The sequence below is a fragment of the Thermobia domestica genome, chromosome 5 (genome assembly GCF_964235325.1).
Source record: "Thermobia domestica chromosome 5, izTheDome1.hap1.1, whole genome shotgun sequence".
Taxonomy (NCBI): Eukaryota; Metazoa; Arthropoda; class Insecta; order Zygentoma; family Lepismatidae; genus Thermobia; species Thermobia domestica.
Window position 1 is genome coordinate 293049762 of NC_137458.1, and position 14431 is coordinate 293064192.

The following is a 14431-nucleotide window of genomic DNA, read 5'->3' on the forward strand; positions in this document are numbered from 1 at the left end:
TAGTTCCAATGCCTCTGTCACACCAGCAATGATAAGTTGGTTTTTTTTTAATTTGGTACAATTTAACAGGTGTTAAAGCCGTTCCTAAAAGCAGTCGGTAATACAAAATTATTTCTTGCCGAGTCCATGATTTTATGTGTTTCTTGAGTTCTTCTTGTGATGATGACGATATAGACCAGTAAAATTTTCCTGATAGGGCTTTTTCAACATCATACCATTTCCCTAACATTACACTGTTCACATTTTGGCACCTACGAGAAAATCGGCCGTTCGCTAAGTTCAATCCTATGGTCGTTCGAATGTTACGGAACACTGAGCACAGAGTTACACAACTTGTTAGGATTTAGATTTCTGGGCTTCCGGCATCTATGACCATTTAACTCATCACGTTTTGAGGGATGACGTCTCTCAGCGAGCACACAATCCTGGGAAAGAGAAGAAAGCGGTTTGAGACCTGTAGGTTAGGTACCACCCCGGCATTTGCTTAGTGTGGATGAGGAAAACCCAGGAAAATCTCATTCAGGGTAGCTGGCCTGAAAAAGCGTTTTACAGTTTTTCGACCGAGTGCCCCCACCGGGAATCGACAACTTGTTAGCAATACTCAAACTCCAATTCAGAAGCCTACTGAATTCGGAGGACTACTTTGCATTATTTAACTTTCGATTTTGAACCATAAAAGATTCAGGAATATTACATGATGTATCATACGGATCCAGTGCTTTTGACAGATTTTTATCGCAGAGTTTTGAAATTGAATTGTGTGTTACTATGAGATTCAAGGAGCAAAATTGTTCAAATGTATAGAGAATCGAACCCGGGTATCCGGCTTCCGTTCAGGCGCATTAATCACTATGTTGCGCGGTCAGCTTCCTGATCAGACAAATTCACTTCATTCTTGAGGTCGACGCTCAGCCACTTAAACAAAATACATTATAATATTTTCATTATTAAGTGATCTATGATTAAATTTCCGGAAGTTTACGGAAGCATGTACTGTGTGTTTCATACACTTACCTTGGCCGTCTATGACCATTCTCAAGGTGCCTAAGAGCTTGAACACCACCGGAAATGTAGGTATTGATGTCATAGGAAGAACAGTATCTACCAATCCATCTGACAACAATGTACTCTTGTTTTGAGGCGGAATTGCTAAGTTCCTACAAATAAAACACGTGTCAACTCATGAAACTTTCTGCATTCTACATACGATACATCATAACAGTAACCAAAAGCATATGACTGGAATGAACTACACTCTACTACATAAATACTACACTAACAGAAATGTGCCACACCAGTTGAAATTAATGTTCAATACATCACGGTGAAAAAGTGCATTGTGCCAACAAATTTTATGTACACATTAATTCAGAGAATAATCTTATAGCTTGGTATATGTTAATATATTGCATTAATGCAACAGAGATATCAATAAATCTAACTAGATTTCTTCACAACTTTTATCCATCCTAAGAGGTTTTTCTTTGAAATGAACAGGAATTTAATGGTTTTATTTTATTGCTTTCTCCTTCAAATCTACTTAAATGCATAAATATACGTCGTGAAAATTAAACTTTGTGATACATAATTGTAAGCTGTAAAAAACAAATTTAAGTAATAATGCATTTATTTATAGTGCGAATTCATTTCGACAGAGCAACTAACTTACAGAAGAAATAAGCAGCACAAAAATAATTCTTTATATAAATCAATGAGCTAAAGATATAAACGGCATACGTAAACAATATCGTTAAATCTCGATTTCGTACCATGTCTATTTCTTATTTTTTTTTATTTGTTTACTACAATACAATTTATGTTGCGCCGCGATGGCTCAATGATAGAGCGCACACCTCTGGCGCATGGGGTCCCTGGTTCGATCTCACCACCTATCAAGAGGGGTTGTGTGTGGGAGGGATTTCTCCCGTTCCTTCCCACTTTCTTCATTCCATTATTTTGTTTATCACCACCATCATTACAGTCTCCCTTGGCCCGAACTATAATCGTGGGACATTAAACTAAAAAAAAAAAAAAAAAATCCCAACTGTCATTGGACGAGATTTACGACCTAAAGGAAAGAAGAAAACCATCCATATTGCCATATTTTTTTCTCCACCCTACTGGATGTTTCAACTGCATCGCCTCAGTACTGCCATCCAAAGGCAAAAGACAGTTATCTGCGGATTTGGCCGAAAGTAAACTACTAGTAACAAGCAAACTATACGACCAAGGGACAATACTGACAAAAGCCTAAAGACTCACATCTACAATATTGGCGATGTTATCATATGTATAAGCTTTACCGTATGCATAAGTTTGCGGCTTTTAGCTACACAAATTCGTGATTTTCTCCACACAAACTTTTCAGCAACGATCTTTAGCCTTTGAACGGCAGAATAATGCAAGCACGTTTAACGTCAGAAATGGACGATAAAAAAACAAGTATTACCTTAATGCACTCAGCAAAGCATGTTGTAACCGTATATCACCAGCGGATGTATTATTTTTCCTCACAAGATTCAGAAGTTTCTTACATACGCCTTGTTGGACCATCTCAATGCAGTGTTTGTCTGGCAGAAATAAAAAGATGATAAACTGTTAGTAAGATGAATGCACATTTGTAAATAAAAAAAGAGAATTACCTAATAAAAAAGGGAAAATTAAATTTATGTGAAAACAAGGAACATAAAAAAAGGCTTCTGAATTCTGAAGACCAAGCTATCTTAAATCCAATGAAATCCGAAGAGTTATATATATATATATATATAAAAAACACGATGGATTTGAATTTAATTGAATTAGCGCCTATTGAGGAGTTGGCTATTTTCTTTACATTCTATTGTTCCTTTCTAATGATACAGTACAGCATATGGGTGAGTCCAATTTTCTCCACCAATCTGATAGATTGAATAGTGGAAGAATGGGGACGTCAGCATCTAAGTCTACCAATCTGAGTGCGTATCGTCATTTATCTTACATAATTATTGACACAAATTAGAATTTGTATAACAACAAGTATATATTTTATATATTAGAATATATTCAACTTAGTTTTCGGCTCTGAATCCTTCTTGAGTAATGAAATAACCTAATATCTTTCCGTGAGATCATATGTTGTGGAGAAGGATAAATCTTCATTTGAAATAGCAGCCTAGTATTTTTGGAAAGTTCTGACGAGAATAACACCTTACTCAAAATCTGAATAACATTTACGAACTTCAAAGGATTAGTGTAAATTTTAAGTTGTAAAATAATGAAATCAAATAGATGTATGCTAAAGGGCCTATTCGGTTGCAATGATGTTAACAAATTTTGGGGAAGATGGCTGAAATTCAGCTCAAATGTAGAAGGGACTATGTAGATTCTATATTCCAAAAGAAATCGTCTTAAAATGGATGGAACATAGTAAAAAATCACAAAACCTCAACATTAAAGTAAATGGAAAATCAATGAAAAAAACTAAGTCGTCCACACACACACCAGGGTTTGCCCAAGTGGGCCCAGCCCGAAAAAACCCGGTGGGTTTTTTCGGGTTGGACCCACCTGAAAAAAAACACTTTAAAACCCACCTGGGTTTTTGAGCAATTTTGTTGGTATATTATTGGTACAGCTAAGGTGATCACATTGAAAGTGATTTTTATCAGATTTTAGACTTCCTTTGGGCGAAATAGAAGCTTTCACGTTAAGGTACACAAGATGTGTAAAGTATACAAGGTGTTAAGGTATACAACAACATTCAACATAAGAAAGTTCTGAATGCACTAAATTAATTAATTAATTAATTAATTAATAAAAAAAAACTAGCTTGAGATAGTTATAGAACAAATTAATGTATGGATTATGCTTATAGCCTATTTCAAGTAAAATAACGTCGTCGGCCATTCAAAACCTGCTATGTGCATTTTTATAAATTTTTCAGGAGAAACGAAAAACAGTATCCTAGTTAGATTTTTCGCTTTATAAAAGTGATGTAATATACGTAATATTTGATGCTGCACATACCTTGATACCTTCTCAAGTAATAATAAATTAGAGAGTCTAAAAGGGTCTAAAAGCTGCAGCAGATAGTACTATTATCTCGAAATATCCGAAAATATCACATAGCAGGTTTTGAATTGCCGACGACGAAAGCAGTTTTGTACTTCAGAAAATACTTTCCGTGAATAGTGTGCTCGCCCACTCGGCGACACCGAGGGACGTTGTCACTCATACGTTTGACGGGTTTAAGGTCATAGGTGCTGGTACTAATAGTACATATGTAAATACATTAGTAAAACTATTAGTTTCATTTCTTACCTTTGATGTAAAACACGTTTCTTAAACTAAAATTTGGTTTTCTAACAATAACAGTTTAGTTCTGTCATTTGTTGCTAATTTTCAAATAAGCATTCTTGTAGAATCAACACCAGTAAAAGCGTAAAAATTCTTGTCAAATTTAAAAAGCTTAATGCTCGGGGTTCCGAAGACTATGTAACGCTTACTATTTCAAGTGCTGAGTTCACATTTCCGTACTAGTGGAAGTTTTGATGTACACGCCGTGAAAGAAGTGCTTGGAAAATTCCCGAATTAAACACAGAAGGATCGGAAACGAATACTTCAACAATAAAACTATTTATTTTACGCTAGATGATGTTAATTTCATATAAGACATTTTGAAATATTTATTTATTTCATACAACATGAATTGTATCTTTTTTTTTTTTTTTTTTTTTTTAATTAACAGACCCCTTTTGGTATTCATATTTGGCGAACGTCACTTAGGCTTCTGGATGACGTGATCTAGATTTGTTCGTTTGTCTGCCGAGCTCATTCATGGCTAAGCGGTTAGTGTACGCGTCTTCGACGTGGGAGCCCCGAGCTTGCTTCCCGGAGGGGAACTCATGTGGTTCGGATTCCACGTTAATCAGTAGGTCCCGTCTCATATAGCCTCGCTGCTGAAAGGGACGTTAAACACAAAATCAACTCGACTCGTTTGTCTGCCTCTACCACACACACTACAGGGTACAACTTTCGGCCTTTTAAGTTAAAATTTTCACAGTACAAGCACGAGACACACTAAATTTCCTGTATAGTTTTTGGCGGCATACCAACGTAAAATATCAAAATGGCGGCCATTTTTTCAAAACAGCGAGTATCCACGCTACGAAGCGCAATTTTCAGTCTTTTAAGATGAAATTTTGACGGTGGAAGCACGAGATATGCTAAATTTGCTGTACAGATTTTCTCGGCGATCGAATGTAAAATTTCAAAATGGCGGCCATTTTTTAAAAACAGCAGTGAGTAGAAAATTGTTGCAAGTTGTGACAATAACAATTTTGAAATATAAATCACATTTTAACACTTTTACCCCAAAGACATTGAAATATTTCGAAAAAAAAAACGATTAAACCCGAAATTACCCGAAAAAACCCATATGGGTCCAGGTGGGTTGGGCTTTTTCAAAAAAGCCCGGGTTTTTTCAAACCCTGACACACACACACACACACACATATATATATATATATATATATATATATATATATATCAAAAACTATAATAAGGAGATGGCTAATTGAAAGCTTATTGCAGAGACATAATGGAGGGCTTAAAAGCGATGTATAGCACGTAAGGTAAATATGAATAGAACATTATCAAAAGTCAAGTTGTTTGAGTAAAACTAATAATAATGATAAAGTATATGCATCTTTTGCGAATTATCCGGGGCGCCCCATGCAGAGGTTACGTACCTCAAATACTTCATATCTCCGATTTGGAATCTCCAGACTCCATTTAGCACGCAACGTGACTTTTGACCTGATCACATGACACAGTCTGGTCCTTATTAGCAAACCGCATAGGCTCTTTATATTTAACTTTATAAGTACCGATAGAAGAAAATATTCCCAAGCTATTCACATGTTATTTAATAAAATCCTAAGCGCAGTTTATTCTTTCTACTTTTTGATAATGTTTCTGATGAAGGGAATGATATATCGCTGATACAGATTAGTCATAGTAAGTGCTTGCTTTGGGCACATGTTTTATTTACAAAAGTAAAAATCTGTAACCACAATCATTAATCATGCAGATTCTTTACAAAGGAAATATCCAAAACTAACTGTACTTTTATCTACAATGATAGTATATTACTTCTTAACAGTGGTCGAAGTGAGGCGGTATGCGGTGGTATGCCATACCGCCTCTGGTTTACCAGTGATGAAGGCATACAGTCTCTGTTTTTCCAGTGATTAAAACATACTGTCACTGGAAAGTAGGTGCTAAATACCTCTAATAAATCCATTATTATACACCAGCGTTTCCCAACCGGTGTGCCGCAAATGGGCCGCTGGTGTGCCACGAGGAAATCGAAACAAAATTATTAATTCTATAGCATCCAAATTGCAAGAAATAAGAAAAATATACATATATTTGTATTTCACATTACTATGATCATCTACAATGGAAAAAAAATACTATAATTGTTACATTATTGTGCATACATTACTGTGTAGCAGATAGTATTTCGAAAACAGAATTTTATTTGCCGCAGCCTCTTACACATTTCTACAGCTATTTCTACAAAGGCTGTGAAAGTCGTCATTCCCTTTTCTACATCCTACTTAAGTGAAGCAGGATTTTCTGCAATGAATACAATCAAGTGTAAGAACGGGTCACAACTGTTAACTCCGGAACACGATATGAGGGTGTATGTATCAACTATCCATCCACAATTGAAGAAGATTATGAAAGAATATTGTATTGAAGTTGCACATTTAATTTTGCTTCGTGCACCAACCTGTTTTACTTATTTTTGAAAAATTGTAATCTTTATATATTAGAAAATATTCTTGATCAATTCTAACCTTTGTGTAATATTTAAAAATTATAACGTATATTAATCGTGTTAATAAATTATAAGTTTCATACTGTGTTACTTTTCTGTGCATTTTTAATGTCGAAAAAAGTACTTGTTATCATTGTTATAACCATTATTGCTTCTTTATTGTTTCAAACTATTTCGTAACTTGAAATTTTAAAATATCATTCAATCCTTTCGACAAAGTAAACATGCATACAAATTACCTACATTTATATTTTTAAAGTACAAGAGATTTGTTTGTTCCTTCGTTATTTAGTGATCTTCCTTCTTAGTGAAAGGTTGGATCTAGTTTTCGAAAAAGAAAGTGTATTTTTAAAAACCTGAGTCCTATATTTCATTGCAATTATTTTCTATTTTTAAATTAGAATGAAATAATAAGCATAATGATTTACCACGAGGAAAACCAGTCGTCGAGATTTCTTCTTTGTGAGAAGGAGATTAGTAATCACAGGGAAAAAAAAAAAACTTATTTATAGTACAAATGAGTGTGCCGCGAGAATTAAAATTACACCCGTAGTGTGCTGCGAGTTGAAAAAGGTTGGGAAACGCTGTTATACACAGTAATTGACGAATAGCTTTGCACGTAAAAGAATTTTATTTCTTATGTAGAAATAATTTCTGAGTTGACAATACTGACATTTTCGTTATCTTTTTCCTACCTTTTGTTTTTAAAATGAGGTGTCTTCAAAGAAGTTCACCTAGTTTATATTTTGATGTAGCATATTGAATTGTTTCTTTGTTATGTATGTGTGTGTGTCTTCTTGCCTTAATGCACATAAATGTAGTATTTTGAGCACGGGCAGATTTATGGGTTGTCTGTTGTGGGGTGCGAACCTTGCGGGGGTTTGGAAGGAATACCCCACAGTCAAGTGGGGGAACCGGGAGTTTTCCCGCAGGAAATTGTTAATATCCTCATTCGGATTTTGAGCTTTCTCTAAAATACAAAATAAGGGATATATATTTATTTTTTCAAAAAGTTGTTGGCGGGGACCAAAGTCTCTCCACCCCCCCACCTTTATTACAGAGAAACTTTCCAATGGTTTTCAGTCATTATGTAATACAAATGCAATCTTTTGGGCAACATACCCTCACCGCATTTCAACATTTAGGTAGCCGGTATGTCGAGTCAAAATCATAACAAAACATACCGCCTCTTCTTTTTCTGCACTTCGAACATTGCTTCTTAAAAAAATGGATAATCAAAACAATGAAAACTATTAATAATGAGAGAAAATAAAGTTTAGTGATACTTCTGTTCATTTAAAAGGTAGAGAATAATACCTGTTCTAGCGAAGTTCCCCATTGCCAGAACACCTGTGATTTGCAAATCTTCATCGTCGGATTCCAACCAATTCCCCATCTCTTGAAAAACTTCTCCTTTGCCTTCAGCGTATAACAGATTCATGCTCTCATCTACGACAAATAAAAATACAATATAAATAGGTAACTTTTAAAAGTTTCTAGCATACGCAACTTACGAATAGAACTTAAAATTGTAAGTTTAATATAATACGGTACCTATATAAGGAATCCAACAGCCGGAAAATCACAAGGAAAAAGAAACGTTATGTCGCAATGCACACACACGAATTTAATGTACTTAGAAATTTCAGTCTTTAGGCTTTTGATATTTTTTATTTTAAATCTACTGAAGTACGTTCCTATTTTTGTTGAACTGAACGGTAATTTCTTGATTTCTTTTATGTAATTCCTTTGACTTTTTTTTCCTTTTCACTAATGATATTTCTAAAATTATGAAACCATTAAATTATGATAACTTAATTTTAGAAATACCAAGAGGAGTCAATTATGCCCGTTTGTTTGATTTTTCAATTTTTTTTACAGGATAAAATATAAAATTTCTGGAATTTTTACATTGATTCGTTTCACTGTAATATTCACTTTTGTTAGTTACTATTATCATACCATCTTTATATATAAAAGAATAACTTATGGCTAGTTTGACTCCCCTTGGTAATAGACATAACCTATAATTCGACCCCATTGGTAATACACATAACTTATCTTTATTTCTGTTAAAATTTCTTTTTATTTCCTTCATGTCAAAAACCTATGTATTTTGAAAAAAGAAAGTTACTTTTTTTGTTATATAAATACAGAAGTTTACAAGAACATTTTCTAGCATTATATTACTGGCTTCCTCCTTTCTTGATTTTTTTTTTTTTTTTTTTTTTTTTTTTTTAATTATAGCGGAAATGATAAACCTTTTGAACGCGAATGTGTTCACGATATGGCTATGCTTTTGAACAGTCGACAGTGCGTCTCATGCTTATGTAGCTTCGTACTTCGTAACCTGAAACAGAATATCTTGTCTATTTATGATGTTCAGCAAATATCTTAGTAGTGAGAAAATGTAGAAAGCCCTCTTGGAAATCACTGATATAAGTAATATTGAGGAAAATGACGAAACTAGTTTATATCTGTCCAGTGAAAGACGAATATGCTAATGAGGAAGATGACAGTATCCAGTGAAGAATTTCAGTTGTAAAAAATCGACGTAAATATGTACCTAGCCGGCAAAATGACACCAACAATCAGTTTGAAACGTAATCTATTTCCGTGATTTAAAGTAATGTTTATATAGTAAAATAGAACTACTTCAAAGGTTTCTGTTATTTTAGTTTAGTGCAAGATGTTAACTGAAAATCAATAACAAATCACTTGAAAGAAGCGTGGGGAATTCTGTTCCTCCCCTCTTGATAATTCACATAGCAGTTATGGGTCTGGTAATTCCAGAGTTAACACCATACCACCACGCTGCATTAACCCAGAAAATTCAGATTGCTAGATCGGTGAGACTTTGATTCCGATCAACGCTTGATGGTGTACCACTCGAGCTATCAGTGATAGTAGCACGAGTAGTACAGAATCCATCCAGCAAGTGGAAGCTTGGGATTAGAGTCCACGCCAGTTCAGAGATCCGAATTTTCTGGTTACTTAAAGAAAAATTAAATTAACCATAATTACTTATAATTTTCTTCACAAAGATAACTAACTAACTAACTCTATGGGCTATGAAACCCGAAGGTTCAATGCCGCGTTCACAAAAGCTCTCCACTGACTTCTATCCTTAGCCAACTGGATCCAGTTTCTACTTTGTATTCCTATCTCTGCGAGATCCATCTTAATATTGTCCTCCCATTTGCGCCTAGGTCTTTCTAATGGTCGTTTTCCGACTGGTCTTCCAATCAAGATTTTGAAACCGTTTCTACTTTCTTCCATTCTAGCTACATGACCTGCCCACCTAAGCCTCCTAGACTTGATGACTCTAACAATGTTGGGTAAACCGTATAAATTATGTAGTTCCTCGTTATGAAGTTTCCGCCATTCCCCATTCCCGTTCCTCTTGGGTCCGAATATTCGTCTCTACAAAGATAACCAGGAGAAAACATAAATAAGTCAATTTATAATCAATTTCAAGTTAAATATGGTGAAAACATTTCCAGGTTCCCGTTATCTCTATTTAACAGCGTTACCTACAATATGTGAAATAACAAATAACGAAGAGAAAATGAAATCTTTCAGTTTTACGTTCCACGATTAGGCTGTGTAGGCTAAAGACAATGATAATGAAAATGAATGAAATGGGAGAACCCCGAGAAAAGTCATGCACACGGTATCTGTCAACCATAGAGCCAGGGCCGTCGCGTGGGCGGGGCGACCGGGGCGATCGCCCTGGGCGCCGCGACCAGAGGGGCGCCGGGACGACAAATCAACAAAATTCAAGGAATTCAAATTATTTTTTAAAAAATAATGTTAAATCAGATATTTTTATCATCAAGCCAAGCTAAGTAAAATTTATTTATTTCAGAAGGACAACAGAACAGGTTTAATGCCAAAGTTATAGTGTCATGTAGATAATTCATTATTTATCATATACTATTATACAAACACAAATATACGTCGTTTAATTATGCAGACGTTATTGCCTGACAATGTTTTGAACTTGTTTTCGGACATACTAAATACATCTACTACATGAAACCTAATTATTTCGTTATATGAAATACACATTCTCCACAGAAGAGGCATGTAAAATGTTAGTTCTTGCTTTTCTACAACAGAATGTCCCAGTGTTTGTTGTTCTCGTCTTGCCTATTGGGACACGTAATAATACTTGAAACTAATTCTGGGCGGTCAATTTTACCGTTTAATAAATTTATCTAAGAACAACAGATCAAACACGCATTTCCTTTTTACTAATGTTTGAAAACTACAATTCGTTACTATGTTTTCGTAGGGGACATATTTTGGGCAGAAACCGGTTTTCTTGTATGCAAGCACTTTTAAAAAATTAAACTATATATATATATTCTATTGCATCAGAGTATTTAGTGACATTTGGTGTCCAAACAGTACAACAGTATTCTAACTTTGACCTCACATACGAAAAGTATAATCTTATAAATGTTGATTCTTTGTAGAAATCCTGCCCTATCCTATAAATTAAACCTAGGTTTCTATATGCACTACTCGTTATTTCGTCAACGTGTTGAGCAAAGATTAACTTGCTATCAAATACAACTCCTAGATCATTGATAGTATTTGGGGTAGACAAAAAAGTGCCACTTATTGTATAGGTAAAGTTAATTGGATTTTCTTTCCTTGTGAAAGATAGATTTACATTTGGACACATTAAGAATTAATTTGTTCTTATTACACTATATTTGAACTCTGTAGATCCTATTGAACTTTCCCGCAGTCATCAATTGAACTTACTTTGGAGTATAATTTGAGATGTCGGCAAAAAGAACTTAATACAAGAAGTTTTAATACACAGAAGAATATCATTAATAACAAGAAGAAACAAAAGGGGACCTAGATTAGATCGTTGAGGGACTTCCGATAGAGTATTGAACTTGAAAATTACCAGTAATGTAAAACATCGTCTAGGATTACTGAACTGGAATTCTCTCCAGCCCTCTGTAAGGTTTATTTTTCTTTTACCTTGGAATTTAATATTTGTATCGTTATTTGTATATTCTATGCTATTACTATGTTGATGTCAGTTCAAAATAAAAAAGAATAGCACTCGATTTCAATAATTAAAAACTATGTTTTCATTAACTTTTATGTTTTAACTACAAAAACCATTCACTTTAATAAACTGACATTCTTTTATCTTACATTAAGATCATAAATTCCGTATTTAAGTCTAGAAGTACAGAATAAACTGGCTGATTTTCATAACACACTGGGGAAAAAGGGGGTGCAATGAAATTCTCTCCCTGGGCGCTTACAAGCCGCGCGACGGCCCTGCATAGAGCCTACTTTGTGTAAACTAGGATCGAGCCAAGGATCCTATACAAAAGAGGTGAACGCTCTACCATGAGAATACGGGAACCCTTATTATTTACTTTCTTGATAGTCTTGCCAGAAGCCCAACAAACTTCTGCTCATTTGAACTGTTAAAATCAACGTCTACAATAACCATCTCTGCTTATGGACAACATACAGGGGGGAAAAAGATTCAATGCGATGTCGGTCGATAGTCCATAATGCTGGTGGTCCCATAGCATACAACCCGTAGTGGCTATGCCTTTTTTTTATTTTTTTAATAGGGTACACTTTGAAAATCAGACGGATCTAACCTGATCTTCTGTATTTCAGGACAAGTTTCGTAAAAAGAATAAGATTTTTATGAAATATACGAGATATGAGATTGTTTCTCTATTTAAGGATTACGCTATTGGTTAGGATTGATATCGGTCAAAAATAAGGCGACAAAACCTTATTCGCAACTTTTTTCTTTCTTAAGCTTACTTTTGTTGTGCATGCACCACTTCTCATACGCAGTTGTATACACACGGAGTTTGAACCAGTCCAATTTGTAGCTCTAAACTTCTACCTACGTTCGTTTCACACTCGTGAAGATGTGAGACGGTATGTGGATGTAGCCAGTGACGTATAGAGCGGTTACCAGATACCAGGTAACGAACTTCCAACAAGTTTTACAACAATGTGTGGATCACATAGCGCTAATTATGATTTCACAAATCACTAATACCGGCAAGTCAAACGTGGACGAACGTCAATACAAATTGCTTCTTTTCCTGGTCGGCCATGTTCGGTATTTAAGGCTCTTCGCTAAGCTCAACCCTACTTTCATCAATTTTAATAAGTAACTTAAAGCAGGGTTCCTACTGATCTGGAGAAATTTATTTTCCTGATCTTTGGCAGGAAATTACCCGACTTTTATGACAGGTGTTGGATGACGTTGATATATAAATAAGGAATAAATAACGGTGCCCAAATAGTAATCAATTGCTCATACGTATATTCCACTTATCTCTCATAAAAATCTGAGCAACGTCCCATACTGTGATCATTTATGGTTGGCTAAGCTGAAATTGGTGTACAATTAATGTTAGAAAAAATATATTTTATAAAATTTCTCTGACCTTCCCTGATTTTTAGTGTTTTTCCCTGACTTCCCTGACTAGTAGGAACCCTGTAAAGACAAGGAAGAATATGAAGAAAAAAAAGTAGAAAGCAATTGAAGTATCACCTACAAAACGCTACTAAACTGATAACCATTTCGAAATCTTTCAGTTTAACGTCCCTCGATTATGCCTTTTAAGCTAAGGAAGACGATGATTTAGACAAGTGAATGATGATGATAGAATCGGAGCAATGAGAAAGTGGGAGGAAACGAGAGTGACCACGAGAAAACTCACGGACTCGATGTCGTCTACCACAAATTTACTTGGTCGGGAATCGAACCTGGGACCCCACGCACAAGATGTACGCGCTCTAGCACTGAGCCACCCCGCCCCCCATTTCGAAACCTTTCCATTATAGATAAGAAATTTTGGTGCGCAGCGTATGACGTCATCATCCTTGGGCACTTAAATTTATACATTATACAAGAGGTCTTGAAAACAATTATTAGTTCATAAAATAGCATTTTGTCGACACTACCTTTCTCACTTTCTAAGTTTTTCATATTCTTCACAGTTTAGGTTATTCACTAAATTGAAGAAAGAAAGAAAGAAAAAAAAGAGGGACACCATATTAATGCCCAAATAATGCTTCAGAAAATAGCTAACAAGAGGAAAGGTTAAAAATTTACACCTAAAATTGAAGATGTCTAATTTCACTTAGAAATACCTACCACCTGTAAGAATGAGCACTATTAAATCACAGGCCACTTTCATTATGTTTCGTGTCTCATCATCATCCACTAAAGGTTTATGTTTTTTCAGGAGTTTTATGAGGAGTTCACACAGCCCCACGTGAGCAAGGTGAGTTTTTACAGCTTCTGCAATTAAAGAGGAAAAGACATTAGCTTTTTTTCTCCTCTCATCTTTCCAACATAAACAATATTTTTATATTATTAAATAATAAGTACCTCTACAACCCCAATGTTTCCTTACAATGATTGCTAAGAGAGAACGTAAATATTAATTTGAACGCATAAATACAGGTCAACAAGGTAGATTAAATAAGTGAAATGAAGCCAAATTTCGTATCTTTATTCTCTATGCTTACGCATTTTAAACTACCCAATCCTTTACTTGATATTCCTCCCAAATAAGTAACTTCTACTAC

At 34.9% G+C, this 14431-nt stretch overlaps 1 protein-coding gene across 1 annotated transcript in view; it reads right to left on the reverse strand.

The window, feature by feature from the left end:
• LOC145686697 (GTPase-GDP dissociation stimulator vimar-like) overlaps nt 1-14141 on the reverse strand; it is a gene marked incomplete at its 5' end in the record, with an annotated part of 37480 nt that extends 23339 nt beyond the window's left edge. Inside the window, 4 exon segments of the mRNA XM_081760249.1 lie at nt 1015-1157; nt 2450-2570; nt 8141-8272; nt 13995-14141. Coding sequence (XP_081616375.1) covers nt 1015-1157; nt 2450-2570; nt 8141-8272; nt 13995-14141 — 543 coding nt within the window.
• Between the last annotated feature and the right edge of the window lie 290 nt (nt 14142-14431).